The sequence below is a fragment of the Armigeres subalbatus genome, chromosome 1 (assembly GCF_024139115.2).
Source record: "Armigeres subalbatus isolate Guangzhou_Male chromosome 1, GZ_Asu_2, whole genome shotgun sequence".
NCBI lineage: Eukaryota > Metazoa > Arthropoda > Insecta > Diptera > Culicidae > Armigeres > Armigeres subalbatus.
This window is the reverse complement of record NC_085139.1, coordinates 159,523,287-159,549,914: the sequence shown is the minus strand read 5'-3', so window position 1 is coordinate 159,549,914 and position 26,628 is coordinate 159,523,287. Positions and strand designations below refer to the sequence as shown.

The 26,628-nt window shown below is 42.6% G+C and overlaps 1 protein-coding gene across 3 annotated transcripts in view; it reads left to right on the top strand.

Moving 5' to 3' along the window:
- The window catches only part of LOC134205421 (protein timeless homolog), a 269,302-nt gene that overhangs the window by 35,373 nt on the left and 207,301 nt on the right, over positions 1 to 26,628 (top strand). For all 3 annotated transcript variants that reach the window (XM_062680651.1, XM_062680650.1, XM_062680649.1), the window contains exons 3-4: positions 12,298 to 12,421; positions 12,770 to 12,933. In XM_062680651.1, coding sequence (XP_062536635.1) covers positions 12,298 to 12,421; positions 12,770 to 12,933 — 288 coding nt within the window. The remainder of the gene's footprint in view (positions 1 to 12,297; positions 12,422 to 12,769; positions 12,934 to 26,628) is intronic.

The following is a 26,628-nucleotide window of genomic DNA, read 5'->3' as shown; positions in this document are numbered from 1 at the left end:
TTTTAAAAATCACATTGAAGGCCTTCAAGCCAAATGTAACAAATATATTAAGTGTCTATATCCACTTATAAACAGAAAATCAAAACTTTGTCTTAAGAACAAACTTTTGATTTACAAACAAATTTTTAGACCTGCCATTTTGTATGCTGTGCCAATATGGACTAGTTGCTGCAATACCAGAAAGAAGGCACTCCAGAGGATTCAAAATAAAATTTTGAAAATGATTCTGAAGTTGCCTCCGTGGTATAGTACCAATGAACTTCATAGAATTTCTATTGCAACAAATGTCCAACAAAATAATTTCCAATTTTAGACAAAAATCGTTGCAATCTTCTATTGCAACTATTAACTCCTTGTACCCTTAGTTTAAAATAGGTTAAGTTTAGTTTAAGTTGAAAACATTGTAATTCCTACATGGTTCAATTCAACCAGAGGAGAAAAATTCTAACTGTCAGAGGCAATTGAAATGTATTAATAATAACTAAAAATATGACATAGCAAATAAGGATGATAGTGTTAAGAAAACACGGAACACCTAGTCTAAGAGATGAATGCATGTATTATGGTACACCGGGGCAAGTTGAAACGGTTTTTTCAAAGTTGAAATTCGAAATGCTGTAAAAAATCACCCTTTGATATATTTTGAATCCGTTTGCGGTGTTTGCTAGTTCGGGCCAAATATTATACATAAAAAATAAGCAACCTTAACAATTTTTTTTATAAATATTTTTTATATTTAAATTATTTTTTTATATGCATCGTTTCAACTTGCCCCGCGAATCGGGGCAAGTTGAAACACTGCGTTATATTCAGATATAAGCTAATTTTGCCGTATTAAAAACAAAATGTATGTACTCAGTGAGACTCAAGAAGCACGAGGTTGTAAAGGTGGCTATAATACTGCCAGGATTTGCATAAGAGTCCCATGTAAGTTTTTGACGATTTTGATTTTCTTTCAGTAATTAGCTTAAAATTGTCTTCTAGGGGCAGCAGGGACTATGTCCAAGGGCTTGACGACCCCTCCCCATGGCCACTGCGAGTTAGGGGGGCTGCCTAGGATGTGGTGGGGTTTGACAGTGGGCTCTGTTGAACCTCTGCAAAAAGCTGCATGTGTCTATATAGGCAGGCCCTATCAAACCCAGTCAACACATGAAAGTATATGGTGCTTCTCCATACAACATGTATGTATATCGTGTATCAATATCGTCTCTAATTTAGCATCTTGTATTGCACTATGTACGACTTTATATTGACTGAAAAGCGACCGTGTGCCGCTCAAAGCGCACAAGCCCAACAAGTGCCAACCGGCACATCAGGATTAATACCAGTGAGATCCTGATTACGGTATACTGGTCACGGCAAGCGACAAACACACGCGCGAAAGTAATGCAAAATAAACGACATGTAAAATAAACGTAAATTAACAAAATATGTCTGGCTGAACATTCTTATTTAACGTCAAATAGAGATAACATAATTAGCTTTCCGATTACTATCAATTTGGTTGAACAGCCGTGATTATTACTTTATTTTCAATTTAAATCCCGTTTCTTTTTTACTTTCCTTGCGTTGAAGAAATGATGCCGCGGGTGCCTCATCCGAAATTCAAATGAACAATCGCTCGTTTTGAGTGATTAATTGTTTATTCTCGCGAAGGATAAACAATTGAACAAATCAAGGAAATGCTAATACTGTAGTATAGAAGTTGCATAGTCACATCACTTTCCATGGTGAATCCCGATCTATGTTACTGATTACCCCACCCAACTAACACAACTTCCTTCCCGTGGTAATTGTGGAGATGCAGAGGTATTCTCGGTCTCTAGTAGCAACAATAACCACACACTCCCTCCCTTTCCCAAATAACTGTAAGGACTTGGCCGGCACCGTTATTGATCAACATTTGAGAGCTGCTGAAACGTGCACTTCGAGAATAGATGGTAAACCCCAACCACTATTCACTTGGATCGTAGTGCAATTTGCACCAGTTCTGATCAATCACGGAGTAGCAACCATTGATATGTACAGTCAGTCTAAGCTAAGCTAAGTAATTAGCTTAAAATTGTCTTCTGTTTAAGAAAAATAATAAAAGAGTAGGCTTTGTTCTAGAAATTTGAAAACAAATCCCACTTTTGTTGTCTCATCTTGATATTTACTCTCATAAAAATCAGATTCCAGATTTTGATACGTACTCTTTTACACAAAAAAATAAACTTAAGTATGGTCTATTTAATTGTGGGACAATTAACACGGATAAATACGGATGAAGAATATAATGTCTATTTTTTGGAAAGATGCCATTTTTTTTTCAATTTATTACATTTTTCGATATGTCTCCATGTAAAACAAGTTTGATAAATTCAACGGCAAATCACTCAAGTCGGCGAAAATGACATGGGACTCTTTTGCGAATAAGGGCAGTGTGCAACAAAGTCACAAGCGTATTTTCAGGGACCAAATTTTGGAGAACGCACTTCGCTGAAAATTTATCAAATTGATTTCCTTCTACTGGTAACCACTCGGATTACTATTCAGGATGCTTCATTATTTGGTTCACTTGTTTATTGCGCAGTTGATTAATTCGGCTGTGGCTTCTTCATAAATGCACATTAATTAACCAGCCATCACATCTCTCATAAACTCTTCAATTAGAGAAATAGGCAGCTGGGGAAGTGAAAGGTGGAGTTAACGAAATGTTTACGTACTTTATGTTTTATTTTTCTGAGAGTCAGTGCTCAGTAGATTATGAATCTCAAAACTGCAGTTTAAACATGACGCCTTTTCATTCTAGTGGAGATTGTAGGAGGTTTGCATTCAGGACGGAATGGGCGGGAATTTATTAAATTTATGTTCAGAAGTTTGCATGTTTTTATAAATTTATGTTTTTCGAATGTATGCATTTACGGACCATGTTGAATTCTGAAAAAAATTACTTTTAATTGCGAGGGTGACGTTTTGAATCGTTGTTTAAACTTGCCCCGCATCACGCATTTCTATTTGCCCCGAAGAGTTGAACATGCAGAGCAATATCAAACAACCAAAATAGAAAAATTAAACGGGTCTTTAATCTATTCTTCATAATCATTATGCTTATTCAACATTGAATGATTACCCACCGTGAAAATTTGATGAAAAAACACTTCCGAACATCGTTTGGAGACCTGTTTCATTGACACGTTTAGGCGAGTAGTTTGTTGGAAAAAAATATCAGAGCATTCGGTCGTTTCCTATCTGAATTACAGCTTCCGTTTCAACTTACCCCGCATTTAAACTTGCCCCGGTGTACCTTAGATAATTAGCAAATAAAATTAGTTAAAAAAAAAACTTCCGGATGAAATCCTGGAGGAACTTTTGGAGGAATTCCTGGAGTTACTTCAAGACGAAATCCTGGAGAAACATCCTAGAGGAATTTCCGGACGAAATCCTGGAGGAACTTCCAGACGAAAACATAGAGGAACTTTCGATCGAAATCCTGAGGAAATCCTGGAAGGACTTCCAGACCAAAACCTGGAGGAACTTTCGGACTACATCCCGAAGGAACTTTTGGACAAAATCCTGGAGGAACTTCTGGACGACATCGTGGATGAACTTCCGGACGACATACTGGAGGAACTTCCGAATGACATTTAGGAGGAACTTCCTGACGATATCCTTAAGGAACTTCCGGACGAAATCCTGGAGGAACTTCCGGACGAAAGCCTAGTGGAACTTCCGGACGAAAGCCTAGTGGAACTTCTGGGCGATCCTGGTGGAACCTCCGGATGAAATCCAGGAGAAACTTCCGGAGAAACTTCGAGACGAAATCCTGAGGAACCTTCGGACGAAATCCTGAAGGAACTTCCAAACGAATTCCAGCTCGGTAATATTTTTTACTGATTAAATTTTTTACTAATTTGAACAGAGAGCTCAGTTATTTGAGATCAGTTTACTGATTTCTGTAATGATTTTTACCAATGTCTCAGTTGCTCAAAATAATATACTGATGTTCGGTAATATAATTTACCGAACAAATCTGTTATAAGAAAACTGCCTTGTTACTTGTCAAAAACATACCGATCGTTCAGTATAAATCAATAGGCTTTCCCGAGATTCTTGTAAAATAAATACCGAGCTCTCAGTGTAGCTCGAAGTTACGCCATCATCAACAGTGTTGGCTCGGCGACGCCATATTTGAGATGTGCATTCCAATTCATTTCGAAGAAGTTGTTGCGCGAGTGATTTCTTTCATATTTATTTAATAGGGTTAGCAGTGTGAATGTTTCACCGGCCAAAAGCGAACATAGTTCAGGTAGAGTCAAACATTTTATTTGGTTGGTATAATATTTAAACTTGATATTCTCAATTTCCAGGCAAATGACTGCATTCGTCGGCGGCGGCGTTTGTCGTAATTTAAAAATCTTTTAAATGATATGAAAAATTCGTAATGTTTACTTATATTTACTTAGGGGGAATGACGGCTTTGGCAGGTTTTGTTCTATTATTGGCAAGGGGGTTTTTATGACTGACTAGGCTCAAATTTGGCCTAAACATTCTTTGCATATTAAAGAATATTGTGGCCAAATTTGATAAAATTTGGTCGACAAAAACCCCCTGCCAATAATAGAACAAAATCTGCCAAAGCCGTCTTTCTCCCTATATAAAAATAGTAATAAAATAATAAATCTCTCGAATTTTTTTAGCTTCCTTATTTTATTTTCGAAGAAAAATCGAAATTTAAAATACAGTTTACTCGGTATTTTTTATTACCGAAGTCCGCACCATTTTTTGCAAATCACTCGGTATTAAGTACCGAGTCCTCAGTAATAACTGACATTTTGCTCTCGAGAACTGAGAACCGAGACCTCGGTAATTATTTGATTTATTTACTGAGTTGGGTACCGAGAGCTCAGCTGTTGAGAAATCGGTAATCTGACAACCGAGCCTGACAATTTTTTTTATTTATTATTTATTTATTTATTTATTAGACGCTAATACTTGTAGTGTAAGGATTGTCCCTTATAATATAACTACAATCGGATTTCATTGTTGTTCGTACCACTTACAATCGTATATAGATTATTATTTTAGACTACTAGACTAGACTATTATTTTTGACTACTAAATACAATATTCCATCAAAATCTGTTTATTGACTTGTTGCTCCATTCATCTAGATTTCCCCCATTTAGCCAGTTCATACAATCACGACGGAAGCTTGTTACAGAATGTACCGATTTTATCTCGTTTGGAAGTTGGTTCTATAAGACAACTGCATGTACGAAGAAAGTATTGCTGTAATATGCTGTAATATTGACGATAAGCAGTATCTCTCAAAACCATTGCATTTAAAATGTCATTGTTAAACCATGGAGCATTTGTCTTCACATTCGGCACACGTAATGGGACGAAGGTCTCGAAGAGTTGAGTGATTATGCTATTAAAGAAGTCAAGGGCTAAATCAGCTTCAGTTATACAAGGACCAATCAATATTTTCCAAAGAGGATTGAAGATTCGAATAATTGATTGCATTATAATTTCTAAATGATCTAGGTTGGGCTTTTTTGACACGGTTGATATTGAGAGATGAGAATTATGTCATGTCAGCTGAAACTTGATTTAAATTAAGCACAAAATCAGTATTATTTGTTATCAGCAGGACAATTAATGAACATCCACCTTGATAATAGTGACAGAACATTCCAAAATTATCTAAAATATCGAAGAGGTGCGTTGTTCTCGAATAAGATTTCTTCAAATTCGTATTGAAATCACCGAGAAGAATAATGTTGGTGTAATTTAGAGACAAACTAGATAGCTGTTCATCCAACACATATGAGCAATCAATTCCTGGAGGATTATAAACCACACTCATCAGAAATGTTTGATGGTTAATCTGAACATCAACAAACAAAAAATCAGTATCTTAAAGAAGATACAAATTCCACCACCTCGGCCATATTTACGATCATTTCTTAAAATTGAATAACCCTCAACGTCAACTATGGTGTTGGAAATTCCTTCATTAAGCCAGGTTTCAGTAACACAAATAATGTACAATTTGCTATTCCGAAAGCAACATTTAAGGTGATTATAGAATGAAGCCCGTGGTGAATTTCAAATTCACCACACGTTTATTTACGTACATTTCCAAAAGCCCAAATCGGGCGTAATAGTTTTCGTACACTGCCGAAACTCAAACTATGATTGTTCAGCATAACTAAGCAAACGATCTACCATTATTTCAGCCCCATACGCGTTATGGTTCTTTCATTTCGTGCTCTTGAAAAAAATATTGGAAAAGCACGTGGTTTACAAAATGGCCGTTTTCTGGCTTTATTGTATAATCACATTAAATTCATCAAATTTACTCAAATTACGAGCACACAAGCTTTGTACATTCAAATGACACACATTTATCAAATCATAACGACACGCGGAATATTGGCAATACTTGTATTCGCACTTGCAGCGTCTCTTAATTGACTACCCGACATCTGTAACAAATAACAAGTTAAACTGTGAAAACATGAACCAACAAAAAGGAAAGAAATTTGAGAATGGGAAGTGCAACATGTCATCGTATGAACTAATTAACGTTTCAGAAAAACTCATATCTAAACTTTACATAGAAAGTGGTAGTCGTTTGTGAATTCAATGCGCGATATTTATAAAAGGTACTCAATTCAAAACATAGTTTACAATGTAACACCCTGCATCCAGCAGCAAACTCGAACAGTATCCAGCCTTAGCGTCAGCCACAGCGGCGATCTCCAACAACAGCAGCAACAGCAACAATCAGTATACATATAGTACTTACAGGAAGGAAGATAACATGGAAAAATGAAGGAAGGAGTCATGGAATCTTTATGGAAGGACAGTTGAGAGCGCTTTTAGGAAGAGTTTCGAATTTGAAAACTTTTAGGAGAGGAAGATTCATGGAATTGTATGATGGGAATCATGTAATATATTAGGTAGGATAAGGTTAAACAAGGAAAGGTTATTTCTGACTGTATCCATACTTCGCTAATTGACCAGCTTCAAAGATCGGCTGAGCAGCCGCACCCTCGTTACGCTTCACATAGATTGTACCATCCTTGGAGTAGACGTTCCGAATAGTACCATTACTTTTCAGCTTCAGAGCCATGCCCTTGATACTCCGTGCAGATACGGTAAGGTTTTCATTGAGAAACACCCGTTTATCAACATCGAACCCCAGTTGATTTAGATTTAGATTCCTCTTCGAAAGATACCGAAGAAAAAAGTCATCCTGACAAGCCCGAAATGCAGAATCAGAATTGGCGGTGATGCCCCGACAGTAATCGGTTGGCGGGCTAGCCATTTTGTGTAGACGAGAGGGAATTCAGATTCACCATATCCGAGTGTCGCCGAAATGCTGCTCGCAAATAAATTGGTACTTTCGTTCGAAGTGTAGGGAACTCCAGTAAGAATGAGATCGTTTGACTTCGCCAACCGGTTAATAGCATCCTTGTTCTGCTGTACATCCAATCCAGTTTTAACTTGGTCTTCACTAAGCTACTTGAAATCACGAGCACAGTCTGCTTTCAGTTGATGTACATCATCCCGTAGAGGAGTGATCTCCTTCACAAGCGCAACATTGTTGGAATCGATTTTCCGTTCAAGCTTAGCATTCCCATCCGCAAGCAGCTGCTCCATACGCATTAGAAGATCATCAAAATTCTCGACGTTATGCTCGTCCAGACCATCGCGTGAGCGTTTTTTTTTGGTTGCTACTGGTAGAGCACAACGGTAGGGCGTGTTTATCTTTACCCATGGCAGCTCGAGTTTGTCTGTCGGTGTTCATCCGAATGATTGGATAAATTAACGTGCATACAGTGGATACACCAGGCAGGTTGGTTGGTATGAGTGACGAATAAATGGAACAATGGACTTGTAGAAGAAACAAGCAGCTACAATCCGGCACGAAAACTTTTTCCAATTGCGAGGGATGTCCGATAGCAATCAACGATCTATGTCTAATTAACGGTCGGTTATGATGCAGCGCGTTCAACAATCGAAGAATTTACAACATCGTAATGTTTTGCTCGACGAAAAGCATATTAATCCACGACCTCAACAACTCACGTGCTACCGAGCTTCATCAAACACACACCACGTATCACACACCACACCACGAAGTCTTGCAGAAACTTCCGGATGACATCCTGGACCTGGAGGAACTACCGGGCGAAATCCTGGAGAAATATCCGGACGACATTCTGAAGGGATTTTCGAATGAAAGATACAATGGAGGAACTTCCGGACGAAATCCAGGAGGAACTTATGGACGACATCCTGGTGGAACCTCTGGATGGAATCCTGGAGCAACCTTCAGATGAAATCCTAGAAGAACTTCTGGAGAAATTTCTGCAGGAGCTTCGATACGAAATCCTGAGGAACATTCGGATGAAGTCCTGGAGGAACTTCCAGATGAAAACCTGGAGGAACTTATGGGCTACAACTAAAATAACTTCCAGACGAAATCCTTGAGGAACTACCGGACGAAATCCTGGAGAAACTTTCAGACGAAATCATGGAGGAGCTTCCGGACGAAATCCTGGAGGAGCTTCCGGAATAAATCCTGGAGGAACTTTCGGACGGAATCCTGGATGAACTTCCGAAAGAATTCCTGGAGACACTTCCGAAGAAATCTCTGGAGGAGTGACCAGAGGAATTTCTTGATGAACTTCCCATCGAACTCTAGAAAAAAAAACACTCTGATTAATCCACCTAGCCTTTCTCGTGCAAAAAAAATACTAAAAAATATGAGTGAGATTGCGCATAAAAATAGTATTTTGACCATAACTGTGTGACCCTAAATGACCGGAACGAAGTTATGACAGCAACTCTCCGTGGATGCGTTTTGCACGCCGCAGAGATCTGACTAGAAGAGGCAGAGTCATGGCTTGCTGCTCGCTGATTGGGGTGTGAAATCTATAAACACACGCTGAAGGCATTTTACTCAAACTCCACATTCCCCTTCTTCACTAATTAAAAACGCAAAAAAAATCTTCTAGCATAGGATGCAATGCAGTGCTATTTGGTGCCACAAATCAATACAAGCTTTAAAATTATGATCTAAGTAATGAATGGATGATTCGATAACAACAAATTTACGAAGCCAATGGTCTTCTTTTGTTATCCGAGATGTTAGCAAATACAATGAAGTTCCATTTTCTTCCAAAAACATTCCAAATCATACCCAAATGCAATCCAAAACTAAGCGGTGTTGAACTTCATTACTAATAATATTTAAAAACAACCTAATCAAGATAAGAAAATCAAATCCAATTCAAATTGATTCTAACCCAAATCCAATCTAAATCCAATTTAAATTTAATCTGAATTCAAATCCAATTTAATCCAAATGCAATCCAAATCCAATCAAAAGCCAAACCCATTAAAAATTCATTCCAAATCCAATCAAAATCCAATCCAAAACAAATCCAATCCAAATTCAAACCGAATCCAATCCAACTTCAATTCAAAGCCAATCCAAATCCAATTCAAAACCAATCAAAATTCAATACAAATCCAATCCAATACAAATCCAATCCAGTCCAATCCAAATCCAATCCAATTCCAATCAAAATCTAATCCAAATCAAATCCAAATCCAATCCAGATTCAATTCAAATCCATTCCAAATCCAATCCAACTCCGTACATTCAATCCAACTTTTAGTTCCGCGTATCACCATCAATTGGATATTGGATATTGATGTTGACCTTCCGAGCAACACCTTGCAAATGAATTTTTTTATCTTAAATTCCGCAAAATCCGAGATATTATACCCAAATGATAGACGTGTAAACTTGTACTGCTAGCCAATAACTCCATACTAATCTTACGCATAATAAATTTTAACTTCCGAATAGCTTTGTGAAATCCGGCAACCTTAGTAATTTTGCAAAGTCAAAGATATGTATCTTACAGGTAATCCAGCTATGGCTATTAATTAAGTACTTTCCAAAATAAATTTCCAGATAACATATTTGGCACTTGAAACAGTTTTGAACATCGCAGAATATATCTCCATTTCTCTCAGATTTCGTTATATCATAGCTCAACTGGTAGTCTCATGTACACTAATCCCGCCAAGTGGCTACATGAAATCTAAATTTGTTTCAACCAAAATCAATTCTCGCAGGACTTTGAGATTTTCAAGACTGTAAACCATTTTCCATTGGTCTTCCACACGGACTATGTAATTTCACAGACTGAAATACATTTTTCGACCACCTTTCAGACACGCCTTATAGTTTTCTAAACCACAAACCATTTTTCACCGGTGTCTTCCAGACGCTCATTGTGATTTTGCAAACCACAAACCAATTTTCGACGGTCTTTCAGAAGAGCCGGTTCTTCAAAACACAAACCATTTTTCCAGCGGTCTTTCAGACGCGCCACCACAAACCATTTTCCGACGGTCTTCGAGACGCGCTTTGTGATTTTGCAAACCACAATCCATTTCCCGACGGTCTTCGAGACGCGTCTTGTGATTTCGCAAACCACAAGCCATTTTTCGACGGTCTTCGAGACGTGTCTTGTGACTTAGCAAACCACAATCCATTTTCCGACAGTCTTCGAGACGCGTCTTGTGATTTAGCAAACCACAATCCATTTTCCGACGGTCTTCGAGACGTGCCTTGTGATTTTGCAAACTAAAATATATCACTCGTCACAATTTAACCACTTGAATTCAACTCACCTCTTGAAATCAGCGACAGGATCCAAAAATATACTAGCAGGATCGCCAAAATGTGTGACCCTAAATGACCGGAACGAAGTTATGACAGCAACTCTCCGTGGATGCGTTTTGCACGCCGCGGAGATCTGACTAGAAGAGGCAGAGTCATGGCTTGCTGCTCGCTGATTGACACGCTGGGGTGTGAAATCTATAAACACACGCTGAAGGCATTTTACTCAAACCCCACAATAACCATAGTCCAATCTGGCCAATTTTCATTAGCAAACAATGGGGAAGGATTTCCTGTCGAATGGAACTTGTTGCGAGCAATGCTAAGTTGCACAAGATAGATTTAGTTATTTCCATCAATTCACATTTATTTGCGTTCATTTGAATAGCTTTATTGGCCGAAATGGTCGTTTGACAGAAAAGGTCATTTGGCCGAAATGAACATTCGGCCGAAAATTATTATTTATTTATTCAGACTAAGGCCGAGGTGGCCTTCCTTTCGAAAACCACAAAGTGCGCGTAGGTCCTCCACGAACATCGTCCAGGTCTCGTGTCCGTAGAGGACTACCGATCTAATGAGCGTTATGTAGATTGTCAGTTTGGTACGGCGGCGAACTCTATTCAATCGATGATGTGTGGGCACGTTGTATTCGCGGCATTTCTGCAGTACTTGGTAAATGGCGAACACATGGTCCGTGGTGAAGCGTTCGCCCATACAACCTGCCTGCTACTGCCCCACGAACTCTCTTCCAATGGGTGCTAGTCGGCGACATAACATTTGAAGGAGTACCTTGTAGGCGACGTTCAGCAATGTGATTGCGTGATAGTTGCTACAATCCAACTTATCGCCTTTTTTGTAGATGGGACACACGACGCCGTCCATCCACTCCTGCGGCAAAACTGCGTCGACTGAATTGGTCATGTTACAAAAAAGTTGCTTGGCCGAATAAGTCATTTGGCAGAAAATGCCGTTTGGTCGAAATGATTGGTTTGTAGGAAGGATATTTTTGGGCCAAATGGCGCTTTCTGCCAAACGACCATTTTTACCAAACGGCATTTTTGGCCAATTATTTATTTGGTCAAACGACATTTTTGCCCACTTGACCTGTTAGAGTAAATGACCAGTTCGACTGAATGTTTCTTTCGGCTGTATATCGTCCTATCTAGAGAGTAGGAGGTTGAGGGTTCAAGTCCCTCCAAATACGTTGATTATTTTTCGCAAATTTCTTATAAATTTGTCCATTTTGAAACATGTGCTGTGCTGGGGTCAAGATATTTAACAAAAAAAAATGATTTTCATACGGCCGAGTTGCCGAATAATATGTAATTATTTGTTGGTTCTGGGTTGTTCAAATGAATTTTTGATGCTTTTTGAAAAAAATGAAGAGGTCCAATGTATATGTAAAAAATACTTTAAATATATGGCGTTTCACTTCTTTTGGAGGAAGGTTACTCCTAGCTATCATAATGTGATTTGACGTTGGATAAAGAAATATATATTTTCTTCTTATTGTATTTTTTCGCTAAAATTTGTTGCTCATATCATAATACATTTTGCAGTAATATACGTAATGTATGTATTTTTCTATCTCTTCTTTCCAGTGAATCGCTCAGCGTGCAGTGCTTCCATTGGATTATCACCCGCATAGAGCACTTTGTTGACATGATGGGCTCCGATAAAACCCGAGCTCGCCTTTGGGCACGGCGCCTCCACATGGCCGTACAGGTAATATTGCGCCTCTTTTCTCTTATCCCGAACGAACGTTGGCTAAGGTAATTTCATAAATATTAAATCATTGCTGTTTTTTCTTCTTCCCCATTTCTTGTTGTTGGCTGTCTATTCACATCCGGCTGATGGCGCACGGCAATAACTTTCGCCGCTGATTGCATTGTTCAACGGTTCACTGCACGCCGGTGCCTGCCATCCGGAACCGCTGCACGGATCGCTGGCCAACCACGTCGGGGTCGCACATGCACTGGATCCCGTTCGCTTGCTTCCCTCCGGGTGGATTTCCGGTATTTAACTATATGTGCCCGGCCGGCATCATAATCACAATTTTAATGAACCGGACAGGCTTACCGTGAAATGCTGCACAGTCTACAGGCGCTGGCAAAGCTGCCGGACGAGAAAGCCAAGGACCTCTTTCTGATGCTGCAGAACAACATCTTTTACGTGCTGGAGTATCGTGAGGTGGTGCTGCATTTGCTGATCAACTACAAGGAAACCAACAGCACACGGTATGTTACTTTTCCATGGCACAATTTATTCGGTTCACTGGGTGAGCCTTTGATACAACACCAATTTTCCGTGCATGTTCTGTAGCTTTATTTTCCCCTACATAATGTGGATACATCTGCTGAAGTACTCCCGTACCCTATTATATTGATTGGCAATCTTCAGCTCGTTTATACATTCGATAACCAGTTCCCTCTGCTGCTCCGTACCGTAGGTACCGTATTAATCTGCATTCACTCGGTAATAATCAGTAATTAAAACTAAATAAACCGTAAACTATCAATCACGAACATAAATGCATCGACGAAAAAACCGCATTCGACTGCAAATTTGAAAATAAACTACGGGTCGAACCGGAGTCGCTCACCACAGTACTCATCGGTTGCCATTCTTCTGTGCATGTGTGAATTGACTGAACGGAAAGGGGGTCATTTTATCGGAAATCAACCATTTCGCGTAAATCTGTCGTCATTTCGGGGAACGTCAAACGGAAAGCAAGTGGGAATGACTTTTTTTTCGGATGAGCGACCACGACCGCGTTAGGTTGAAGTTTGACACATCGAAAGAGCTGGATATAGAATGGTTGATAATGCAAAATAAAACTGAGTTACTGGATCGATACCTCAGGAACACTTTTAGAGTTATTCGAATTCTAGTAATTCCAATGCATTTTAAGAATTGCTTATGAACTTATAGGCTTTGATAAATCATTACAGACTTCTATAAGCTTTATGTAGTTTATGGATTTCCAAGAATCCTCGAAACGGAGTGGAAAATACTTGTACTTCCAGTAGTTTTGCCAATGATCAGCATTCTTTCCGAAACTGATTCTAAGATTTAAAGGAAACCTCAATAGCCTAGAGTGGCATTACGCATCTCGAATCGAATCACTCGATTCGTACGTTTTTGCATTCGTTTCAAAAAAGTTGCGGCATTATGTATTCGCGAAGTCGAAGCAAAATTCTTCACACAAACAATGACAGTTCTTTATGGGTTTTTACAGTAGAGCAACAGAGAGGAGGAGATGGCGGCCATGTTGCACTCAAACTCTGACAGATAGCAATGGGGTTTCCCATAGGAGGGAAGAGCACAATTTGCTTCGACTTCGCGAATTTCGTTCGACTTCATTCAGTCGTAGTACAAGATTTCGAATGGTGCTGTACTAGCACAATCGAGTATGTTCTGTCAAACGAAACGTAAACAGAGAGAATTGGAATTAGAAGCGATTTAATTAAAAACGGAAAGCAGTACGGGGTTAGACTTTTGGTATACTGTGTATCAAGTATGATATTATCATAAAATGAAATTTGAAATCGAAAAATTGCGTTTATTATGCAGTAGAAGGAAAGTCCAACCCCGTACTGCTAACCGTTTTTAATTAAATTGCTCCTAGAATTTTTGAGAAGAGTTTTAAAAAACTTTCCGTATGCTTCCCCGTGCAATATTTTTCAAATATCATCCTTCGACTTCTTCTTCTTCATGCAACCTTTAATCGTCAATAAAGAGCCACGCAGAATGGATACGTTTGCGTACGTTTTGACACGTTTTGCCTTTCTCGTACAACAAAGTTGTACCAGAAGGCTATAATTTCACTCCAAAAGTGTGTATGTGTGTAGCCCATAAATATTTTTTTTGTTAAACGCGTTTCATATAGAAGGGCTTGACAGATTCGAGTGCAACTGGTTTCATTCGACGGAGCAAATTTCCTAGTTGGACACTATTGTTTTTGTTTTTTAATAAATCAAGCAGTTTGGATTATATTTTTATTTTTTAATCAACAAAAACACAAATGCACATTGAATCATTAATCATTTTAGCCGTGGCGCAACCCACGGTAACCCACGGTAAGTAATTTTTAAGCAACGTACTAGAATTGCACCAAGTCTTTTTACCGCCGAAATGTAGGCAATAAGCACTGTATTTGCAACATTAATTCGAATTCAACATATTGAATCGAGAAAGGCATCATCACCACCGGTGGATAAATTTGGGTTTTTTTTTATCCATTGTGTTTGGCCCATAAGAGATAGCTCTCTCCGTGTTTAGTAAGCCGCCCGCTGGAGAGTCAAACTTCAGCGCATGGCGAATGTGAGTAAACAGAGAGAATAAGAGTCATTTCATCTGCGTGTGGCATGCTGCCTGTTGGAAACGTTGGAAAGGCATCCTTCAGGGCATGAATTGGCAGTTAATTTATAAACAAACAAATTGTGCCCAATGACTATAAAAAGCAATATTATTTATTGAGCAGTTGCAACCGATTAAAATATTATGCCCATACGATATGTTTTGTAAATTGAGATATTGTTATGACACAATTTATAAGTTTTATGTTTATTCGAGTTTAGGTTACAGATCCAATTTTGAGCTAAATAATTTAAGGACATAGTTGGAAGAGTACCACGATAGCAGTCAATATGGCACCGGACCTTCCACGGGTCAACCCCACACCTCCCGGACTCCTCTCCCGCCAACATTCGAATGCATCGAACACTTACTTACTTACTTATGGGTTCTGTACACCTCCGGTGGTGCAAAGGGCCGACTTTTTTTTTATTCAGAACGTTTATTTGAAGGCCCACTCGCCGTATCCAGCTTTACAGAGCCACTATCATATTTTACAATTTCTTAAATTGAAACCCTTCCCGTTTTTATTTTTGCCCATTAAAACATTTTCTTGCGACGGATGTTCGTCAGTAATTCTTGCGTGGCCCGTGCTTGGAGAACACTGATCACTGCAAACTTTTTTTGTTCCACCTTCCACAATCCGCTTTGACCGCCGCCGTTTGTTTGTCGCTACAATGTAATCCGTAGACGAGTTCGATACATCATCATCAATGTCGGTCCATTCGTCATCGCTTCGTTTGTTTTCTTCAGCAGTAGGTTTGATTGTTTTAGCGGAGGATGAATTTTGCTGCTCGTTGTCAATCGGAGGAAAATCGCCTTGGGTGAATAATCCATCACATGGAGTCGATGTTACCGTAGTCGCAGTTTGACTTTGATTGCCAGTAGATGCTGTGGCCTCCAGGCACTTCTTACCACGATGAGCCGACTGACCACACTGACGGCACGATTTGGGCTGATTTAAATATGTTACCATTGAGGTTTCGGCGTCGATTGTGATGTATGACGGTATAGGCCGTAACAAATTCATTCGAAGAACTCGAACGCCATTCGGTATACCAGGGAAATAGTGTTTCCAAATCTCATTCCTGATGGATATAACCTCTCCATATTTCAACATAAAGTCACTGACAGTGGCGTGACTCATTGACGGTGGTAGGTCGTGCACCCGAACCGTAACCGCATCACAGTCAACGTATACGGGGATAAGAAAACTATTGTTTCCACAGTGCATTGTGTGCTTCCAATTATGAGTCGATTGGTAGCGTGAAACAATTTCATACGACTTCATTTGGATGAGCACACAGTTTCGTGTGTTATGAAACTGTATGCTCTTAACATCCGTATACTGGAGTTTAATATTATTCTCCAAAAAACTTTGCACTTTTCCAGCCTCTGGACGAACTGGTAGAACACTGAAATCTATCACCAGGGTATTTTTCCGAACACCGCACATATTGTAAGCGACAAAGCGAGAGCGAGAGAAGTAAGAAAAACACGTCCGTCGGGTTCGATTTGCGGCTGTCAACGAAAGGGCCGACTTGAAAGATCTCCATCCTGAGCGTTGCCCGGCTATCGCTTTAACCTGTTGCCAGGTTAGATTTCGGTCGACTTCTTTTATTTCTTTATTGAGGCTTCGCCGCCATGAGCCTCTGGGTCTGCCTCTGCTGCGATGTCCCGCTGGGTTCCAGTCTAATGCTTGTTTACAGATTTCGTTTCCGTCCCTACGTAGAGTGTGGCCGACCCAGCCCCACTTCCGATCCCGAATTTCTGTTGCTATCGGCCTCTGGTGACAACGACGATTGAGCTCGTTGTTTGAGATCCAGTTGTGAGACCACCAGGCCTGAATTATATACCGCAGGCATCTGTTAATGAACACCTGCAGCCGTTGAGTGTTCTCCACTGATACACACCATGTTTCGCTAGCGTATAACAGCACAGATTTCACGTTAGAGTTGAAAATTCGTATTTTGGTGCGTTCACTTATCTGCCTGTTTTTCCAGATATTTCTTAAACTCGCAAAGGCAGCGCTTGCTTTCTTTATCCGTGCGTTTATGTCGATCTTGGTACCGCCGTCTGACGCCATTTGGCTACCAAGATATTGGAAGCTTTCAACATTATCCACTGGTTACCCGGCTACTGTGAAACTGGAAGGAGTCACCGTGTTTACATCCAACGATTTGGTTTTGTTGACGTTGATGACTATACCTGCCGAAGAGGAGCGCTCGGCAAGACCGTTGAGCTTACTCTGCATATCAGAGCGCCGTTGCGCGAGGAGTGCAACATCATCCGCCAATTCGAAGTCATTTAGGTGCTCCATGGTTATAGGCTGCCATAACAGCCCGCGGTTTGGTTCACGGTCAATTGCATCTACCAGAATCTCGTCGATTACGATGAGGAACAGTAACGGTGATAGAATATATCCTTGCCTCACACCAGCTACGACCCGGATAGGGTCGGACAAGACCCCATTGTGCAGCACTCTACATGAGAAGGCCTCGTACTGTGCCTCGATGAGGTCGATGATTTTCTCAGGAACTCCCTTGCGTCTCAGGGCGCCCCACATATTCTCGTGATTGAGACGGTCGAAAGCTTTTTCGTAGTCAATGAATACCAAGTAAAGGGACTCTTGGAATTCGTTGACCTGCTCCAGAATTATGCGGAGCGTGACAACCCAGCCAACACAAAGTCGCATATGCTAGCGAATAAGTATACATGGTGGAGGCGATATAGGCGCATGCCTCCATTTGACTGCATGCAAAATGTACCTATATGGCCTCCACTTTGTACACTTATTAGCTATGATATACGATCTTGTGTTTGCTGGGAATATGGTCCAGACAGGATCTTCCGGCACGGAATCCGGCTTGCTGCCGCCGGAGAGTCGCATCGATCTTCTCCAGAATCCGGGCTAGGATAATTTTGCACAGAACTTTGAGAACGGTACACAGCAACATAATGCCTCGCCAGTTATCGCATACAGTCAGGTCACCCTTTTTGGGCACCTTCACTAAGATACTTTGCATCCAGTCGATCGGGAAAGTTGCGGTGTCCCAGATATTACGAAATAAACGATGCAGTAGTTGATCGGATGTCATGGGGTCAGCTTTGAGCATATCGGCTGATATGCGGTCGACCCCTGTAGCTTTATTCGATTTCATGCTTTGGATGGCTGTTTGAATCTCTAGCAGTGATGGAGCTTCGGTATTGACGCGTGTTATACGTCGGATCCTAGGCAGGTCATGCCGAGGTGGTGATGGCCTGGCTGGCACTTGAAAAAGTTGTTCGAAGTGCTCGAACCAGCGTTTCAGCTGGTCAGTTGGGTCGGTCAATAACTGATCATTCACGTCTTTCACAGGCATCGTTGCATTCATCTTCGCCCCGCTTAAGCGTCGTGAAATATCGTAGAGGAGGCGAATGTCCCCGGTTGCGGCGGCTCTCTCTCCTTCGTCGGCCAGAGAGTCTGCCCACGCTCGCTTGTCCCGTCGACATGAGCGTTTTACTTCCTTCTCAAGAGCCGCGTATCGTTTTCGTGCATCGAACAGCATCGAACAAAAGTTTAATATTCAAATTACTAACCTGTTCACAGCATATTTATTCACTTATCGTGATAATGAACATGTTTCTCCAAAGAGTCCAAAAGACTCGAATAATATTGTCTATCCGGAATAAATTTATACCGCTTTTTATACCGAAGTTGGGTTTTTCTCCAGATACAGGCAACTTTCCCAACTTCGGAAGTAGTGCGCTGGATTCGCCTAAAGATGCGCTAAACAACGTATCAATTAGTTTGACAAATAAAACTTCGGAAGAAAGTTCGGTTCGGAAGTCCCGACTTCCGAATTCTAACTTGGTGCTACGCCGACAATATCATAAATCAGCAGTTTCGTGCCAATTTAAAAGCCCGCGAACGGCTTGGTGGGTTTATCACTGCACTTCACTTCTTCTCAAAGGGCATTGAAAAAATCAAGTTTTTACTCACTTCTCTGCACATGAGCAGCCCGAAATGTTGATGGAATGCAAATTAAACATCACTTTTCGAAATCAGTCACTTGTTTAAACCGAAAACTTAATATAAACTGCTATTTTTGCCCGAAAAAAACGACTAAAAACTGATCGCGGAGCGAATGTAAACACCGGCACTGGCAGCAGCAAACTAATAATTAGGGTGGTTCAAAAAAATAATTTTGCTCTGCCACGCTAAGTCGATAATGATTTATAATTTGGGTGTCATCCGATGGTTTGAGCTGGTTTGAATAGAGGCTTACCGTGCAAAGGTCGTTTCAGGTTTGTATGACAGTTGATATGGCGAGGTTTAATTTAACATTATTCTGATTTTGGCACTCCGTCATTGTGCGCTGGCGAGGCGGGAGACCATATGACTGTCGATGAAATATTCAAGACCTTCAACTCCATAGACAATCCATATTGAATGGTCGTTCCAATAGTTGGGAGTCGATTTTAATCGAGGTTGCGAATCTTTAGCATGATAATTAGGCTTCTCAGAAGGCATCAGTGAAAGGTGTAATTCAACAAAATACCCAGAATTTGTCTGTGATATCTATCGCACCAGGGGCAGATACTTGTAGTCTGGTCTAGTCCACACAATCGCACCAGGGGCAGATGCTTTATACAAAAAGTGTGTCATGTGGGTGAGTGGGGTTAAAAATGCTATTTTTGCGTTACGTAATCAATGGATCTTTCCTGCGGTGCGGTTTTCGTTCAGTGAAGTCTCTGGAATGTTGCTTTCAGCTATGTGGGTTCTCTTTTTGCCAGCGTTTGAAGGGGAGGCGCTGTAGCCAGTGTAACAAAAGGTTAAGTTTCCCATACTAGTTTTCATACAAACTTGAACCGGCTTGCGCTCAACTAGTTTTTGTTCAAATCGGTTTTTGGAGGACACTTGGAGCATGGGACGGAATCGAGCGATCGTGGTGGATCTGGGTCGTTTTTTGAACCACCCTAATAATATTCTTTTTTATAAATACGATACCAATACTACTACAGTATATGACAGTTTTTATTGTACCAATACTTTCAAAGCTTTGTTTTGGTACTCAACCCACCTTCACCTTAAAGCAAAAGAAGGATGCGATAATAAATTACTTTGATGTTTCTATGTGTTTTAGTTAAATGCACTTGAGTCATCTCTTGCGCATTTGTTTTATTTAACGCAACTATTTTTACGTAGATTTCGGAATATACACGTTTTTACGCAGATTTTCTCCTTAGATTTTTTCACACGGTTTATCGAAATCGTCAAGAAATAGGGGAAATGACGGCTTTGGCAGGTTTTGTTCTATTATTGGCAGGGGGGTTTTTTATGACTGACTAGGCTCAAATTTGGCCTAAACATTATTTGCATATCATAGGAGATTGTGGCCAAATTTCATAAAATTATAGTTTTTCGGACTTCCTTGGGCTCTCTCGGATTTTCAGGAACTTATATGATCTTTTGCAAAAACTTTTGTTAGGTAGGTGTGAATACCATCGTCGGTTATATTCTTTGTGTTTACGACTGCAGTGCGAACGAACGAACTGCACCGTCCATGGATCGAAATTGACGGCGAAACTCGTCTCATATTGTGCGAAGTTTTCGGTTTGCTCCTACGAAAGCACCTACCACAAATCGTCCTTTGAGATCTGACTAGCCATCATTCCTCGGGAAATCCGGTCAGCTGGATTCAGTTCCGAATACCTTACAGACATTCGACTGGGAATTCAACCAGTGAAAAACAATGCTTCGAAGATTGTCAGCCACCTGCCTTGTCAGCCAGGCTATCGAGCAGAGAGAGGCACAGTTCAAATTGAGTAGCCATAACCATTTTGCGATGCATCGCAGAACATTGAAGCTGGTTGAACTCCGAGCGATGGGTTACCCAAAAGGAAGCGTGTTCCCACGATCAGTGTTCTACCCAGCTTACACCATAGCTGCGGCAGTCCTGGAACTTCTACAGTCTTGACTAGGCGAACAATCTAATTAGAGCTCTGGTTTGGTTTCCCAGAATTGGCGAGGTACGTTGCTGAGGACGGATGTGTCGTTGACCATTTTATGAGCCCGAGGCCTGCTGTTTTTAGGATTTACTTTAATTTCCGAAAAGTTTCGACAAGTTGGTTCTTATCGTCACGGCCAGTGAGTACATCGTCGACATTTTCCACCACTTCTTCAAAAATTCGTGACATGCGACACGAAGACCTTTTTCGACTGCGATATCCTTTTCCATAGACTGGGGTCGACGACGACGTATCTTCCGTCCGAGTTTCGTCCAACGGTTTGTTGGAATTCATTCGTTCGTTCGAGAAGTTTGTTGTGGAGGTCGTCTTCGCAAATGTTACTAGTTTGTATTACTGGTGGGTTTTTTGGCTGAATTCGTCATCGGGAGGTTACATGGAATCTGCCGACTTGTGACGTCGATATGGTGGCTGAGCATAGACACCGTAAACTTCGGTAGTACCGAATAATCCAGAACGAAACGATTAGCGTGATGCCGTTGTCTGATAAGAATGGCCAGTCACTTTAGCATCTACTTGACAGGAGTTGGAGGAAGGCGATAAGTTTCGACGAGATAATCAACCGAAGACTGAGTGGGGCAATATCAACCGAATATGATTGCAGAAGCGATCGAAACGACGAATTGCCGGTCTGACACCAGACATAACCTACGGCGTACGGTGGCGCTCTCATCGCGTGGCGAGACTTTGTAACATTGGTTGAAACATTCCCTCGCAACTAACCTTGATGAGATTATGGTTGAGGAGCAGGAGGAGCCGTAGCTGAATCAATGAATGTCAAAATTAGGACACCGGTAAATCAATTTTTTACAAACGGTCCGGAAGGGTCTACCGCCGACATTATGCGAAAATCGGATGTGACCGTTGCGAAGGCAAAGACGCAAGAGGCAGTGCTGGTCCTTGAAACACAGCATATTGTTCCAGGGTGCCGTGGATCCTTCAACCTCCCGTAGCTGCGTGGTCCTTGAAGCTGTCCGTTGGTTCTCCCAATCCTGGCTGAAGATCTTTCAGAGTTCAATCAAAGTTACTTGCTTATATTTTGGGCATTGACCACGCGACATGGTAATTAATTTACAATGTTCTTGGTGGGTTGAAAGCACCTGTTACGTGGTTAAACTTTTCAGAGTTCGTTGAAGCAAATCCTTTGTTGAAGCACACCTTTGTTCGCGATGTTGCTAAAGCCTACTTTTAAAAGGCTCAGAAGCATCCTTTCAATAGGCTCGGAAATCTCCTTTCAAAAGGCTCGTAAGCCTCCTTTCAAGACAGTTGAAAGCCTTCTTTTTAAAAGGCTCTGAAGCTTCCTTTCAAGATGCTCGGAAGCCTTTATTCAAGAGGCTCGGAAGCCTTCTTTCAAGAGGCTCGGGAGCCTACTTTAAAGGGGCTCGGAAGCCTCCTTTCAAGAGGATCGGAAGCCGCCTTTCAAGTGGCTCAGAAGCCTCCTTCCAAGAGGCTCGAAGCCTCCTTCCAAGAGGCCTGGAAGCCTCCTTCCAAGAGGCTCAGAAGCCTCCTTCCAAGAGGCCTCGGAAGCCTCCTTCCAAGAGAGGCTCAGGAAGCCTCCTTCCAAGAGGCTCAGCCTCCTTCCAAGAGGCCTGGAAGCCTCCTTCCAAGAGGCTCAGGAAGCCTCCTTCCAAGAGGCTCGGAAGCCTCCTCCAAGAGGCTCAGAAGCCTCCTTCCAAGAGGCTCGGAAGCCTCCTTCCAAGAGGCTCAGAAGCCTCCTTCCAAGAGGCTCAGGAAGCCTCCTTCCAAGAGGCCCGGAAGCCTCCTTCCAAGAGGCCTCGAAGCCTCCTTCCAAGAGGCTCAGAAGCCTCCTTCCAAGAGGCTCTGGAAGCCTCCTTCCAAGAGGCCTCGAGCCTCCTTCCAAGAGGCCTGGAAGCCTCCTTTCAAGAGGCTCAGGCTTCCTTCCAAGAGGCCTCAAGCCTCCTTCCAAGAGGCTCAAGCCTCCTTCCAAGAGGCCCTGGAAACCTCCTTCCAAGAGGCCTGGAAGCCTCCTTCCAAGAGGCTCAGAAGCCTCCTTCCAAGAGGCCTGGAAGCCTCCTTCCAAGAGGCTCAGAAGCCTCCTCCAAGAGGCTCAGGCCTCCTTCAAGAGGCCTGGAAGCCTCCTCCAAGAGGCTCCAGAAGCCTCCTTCCAAGAGGCCTGGAAGCCTCCTTCCAAGAGGCTCAGAAGCCTCCTTCCAAGAGGCTCAGGCCTCCTTCCAAGAGGCTCAGAAGCCTCCTTCCAAGAGGCTCAGGAAGCCTCCTCCAAGAGGCTCAGGAAGCCTCCTTCCAAGAGGCTCAAGCCTCCTTCCAAGAGGCCTGGAAGCCTCCTTCCAAGAGGCTCGGAAGCCTCCTTCCAAGAGGCCTGGAAGCCTCCTTCCAAGAGGCTCAAGCCTCCTTCCAAGAGGCCTCGAAGCCTCCTTCCAAGAGGCTCAGGCCTCCTTCCAAGAGGCCTGGAAGCCTCCTTGCAAGAGGCTTCGAAGCCTCCTTCCAAGAGGCTCGGAAGCCTCCTTCCAAGAGGCTCGGAAGCCTCCTTCCAAGAGGCTCGGAAGCCTCCTTCCAAGAGGCTCCGGAAGCCTCCTTCCAAGAGGCTCGGAAGCCTCCTTCCAAGAGGCTCGGAAGCCTCCTTCCAAGAGGCTCGGAAGCCTCCTTCCAAGAGGCTCAGCCTCCTTCCAAGAGGCCTCGGAAGCCTCCTTCCAAGAGGCTCAGGCCTCCTTCCAAGAGGCTCGGAAGCCTCCTTCCAAGAGGCTCAGGCCTCCTTCCAAGAGGCCTCAGCCTCCTTCCAAGAGGCCTCAGAGCCTCCTTCCAAGAGGCCTGGAAGCCTCCTTCCAAGAGGCTCGACGCCTCCTTCCAAGAAGCTCGACGCCTCCTTCCAAGAGGCCTCGGAAGCCTCCTTCCAAGAGGCTCGAAGCCTCCTTCCAAGAGGCTCAGAAGCCTCCTTCCAAGAGGCCTGGAAGCCTCCTTCCAAGAGGCTCAAGCCTCCTTCCAAGAGGCTCAGAAGCCTCCTTCCAAGAGGCTCAGGAAGCCTCCTTCCAAGAGGCCTCAGGAAGCCTCCTTCCAAGAGGCTCGGAAGCCTCCTTCCAAGAGGCTCGGAAGCCTCCTTCCAAGAGGCTCGGAAGCCTCCTTCCAAGAGGCTCGGAAACCTCCTTCCAAGAGGCTCGGAAGCCTCCTTCCAAGGGCTCGGAAGCCTCCTTCCAAGAGGCTCGGAAGCCTCCTTCCAAGAGGCTCGGAAGCCTCCTTCCAAGAGGCTCGGAAGCCTCCTTCCAAGAGGCTCGGAAGCCTCCTTCCAAGAGCCTCGGAAGCCTCCTTCCAAGAGCCTCGGAAGCCTTCTTTCAAGAGGCTCAAAAGCTTTCCTTCGGGAGCCTATTTTCAAGAGGATCGGAAGCTGCCTTTCCAGAGGCATAAGCAAAATTATATTTCTCTATTTTTTATATTTCTTTCTCTCAGCTCATCATATATTCTTACACTATATATGGCCAGTCTCACGATCTTAGATGTACTTCCCTCTACGTATATTGTGGACGGTACTATAGTCGTTTAACCCTTATAAAGGCCTTATAAAGGGACATCTGCTGCGGTGCAGGAAGAATCAATGGTCGAAAGTACTCGCTGAAAACTGAGAAGAGTATGCTGACAAACTCCCAACGTGCTACACAAGTCAGCTGCAGTCCGTACAACAGTCTGCTGTCAATCAGAAATTGACTAATACGATACCGAGTGTCCCTGTTATTTGTCATGTGTTTATATTTATGGTTATGTGTTTATACTTGGAAATAGGAGTCGAAGGACAGTCCTCGTTCGACGGAGACTTCGGTTTGTGATCGGAAAGACGGTGCCACACGTTGCACACATGTCCGCGAACACTTTTCCCGGCCAACATGGTGAAGTCGACCGATGAGGCCAACTGTTGAACTGCAACATCCGCTGATTGTGTTCGCATACGCGTTCGCGCCGGGTGTCTCCGACGACCATAAGCAGGATATCGTCCGCGTAGACAAAGATGTAGATGTTTTTGGGGAGTCCATAAAGACCCCGTTCATGGCAACTAAAAACAAAGTCACCGTCAGAACAGACTCCTGCGGAACCCAAATTTCCTCTCGGTAGATCCTGGAGCGAAGTTGCCGATAAGGATCCGGAAGGAGCGGCGGGAAAGGATGTTGTAGATTGACAGTGAAGCCCCAGTCCACCAGCTACTCCAGCACTAGTGGGGTTCAAGTGCGGTTGAACGCATTCGGAATATCCAGAGAAAAGAGATCCACGTGTTTCTCTCTTTCTTGACATTCGTGATGCCGCATGAGGGCCCGAAAAGCCTTTCTACTGGCTTTGATGGATCGACGCGTCTCATCCGATAACCAACTGAAATCTTTTCTTCCAGAGATGGTTTGAGAGATGGAAGAACCAGCTGCGTCAAGGACGAGCTTGGAGAAGTCGTAGAACGTGAACGGGGTGTTTCTTTTTAACGTGCATCGAATATTGCCATCGAATGATTCTCAGTCAGCGGTATCATAACGCCATCGAGGCCTCTTAGTGCAGGAGAGGCGTTCGCAGTGACCTGGATTGGGTAGTGATTGCTTCCGTAGAAGTCAGGGGCTATCTCCTATTTTAGCACTTGTAAAAAACATCGGCTAGCTGTTGTCATATCAGTAGCGGTGACCGAGTAGCCATTGAAAAGGGTAGGGATACCACCCTTGAGGGGAACGAGATCGAAAGTCTCAAGTAGGGCGACGCCGTGTGGGTCAGTCTACCACCTCACGTCGAATGGTGGGCGTTCATATCTCCCACAAGTAGAAGGGAAAAAGGGGCCTCGCTTATGATAATACTCACCGTTTGCTCGATGCTGGGCATTACTCCACAGGGGAGGTAAACACTCTCTGCGCGGATGGGAATGCTTCCTTTGAGTCCTTGGAGTCGGACATCCAAGGGGATCTCTCGAAGGACCTCTAACGCAAATGAGTGCCGTCTAACCCCTGGTCTAGCGTTATTCTGCTTCCTGCATATGAACAACTTACGACCTGTTCGATTTGTATATCGGCACGCGCTACCATTGGCGCCCTCCTTAGCCGTGCGGTAAGATGCGCGGCTACAAAGCAAGACCATGCTGAGGGTGGCTGGGTTCGATTCCCTGTGCCTGTCTAGACAGTTTTCGGTTTGGAAACTGTCTCGACTTCCCTGAGCTTAAAAGAGTATCATCGTGTTAGCCTCATGATATACGAATGCAGAAATTGTAACTTGGCTTAAAAACCTCGCAGTTAATAACTGTGGAAGTGCTTAATGAACACCAAGCTGCGAGACGGCAAGTGGGGGGATGTAGTGCCAATGAAGAAGAAGAAGACGCACTACCATAAGTGTTAATTCTTGCGTCACGCCGACTGAAGCATTTTTTTTTAATTTTAATTTTTGCGTTTGCGTTGATCTTTTTTGTACATAAGTCATAAGATTGTAGATTCCTTGTCAATAGCAGAATTGCCCAATATCCAAGTTGTCGTTCTGTTATTTTTTAAATTTAAACACCGAATTAAATTTCGTCCTACAAAGCTGATGTTCGACTTTTTGCCAGTAGACCTTTCGACAAACAAATCGACCACAATTGATTC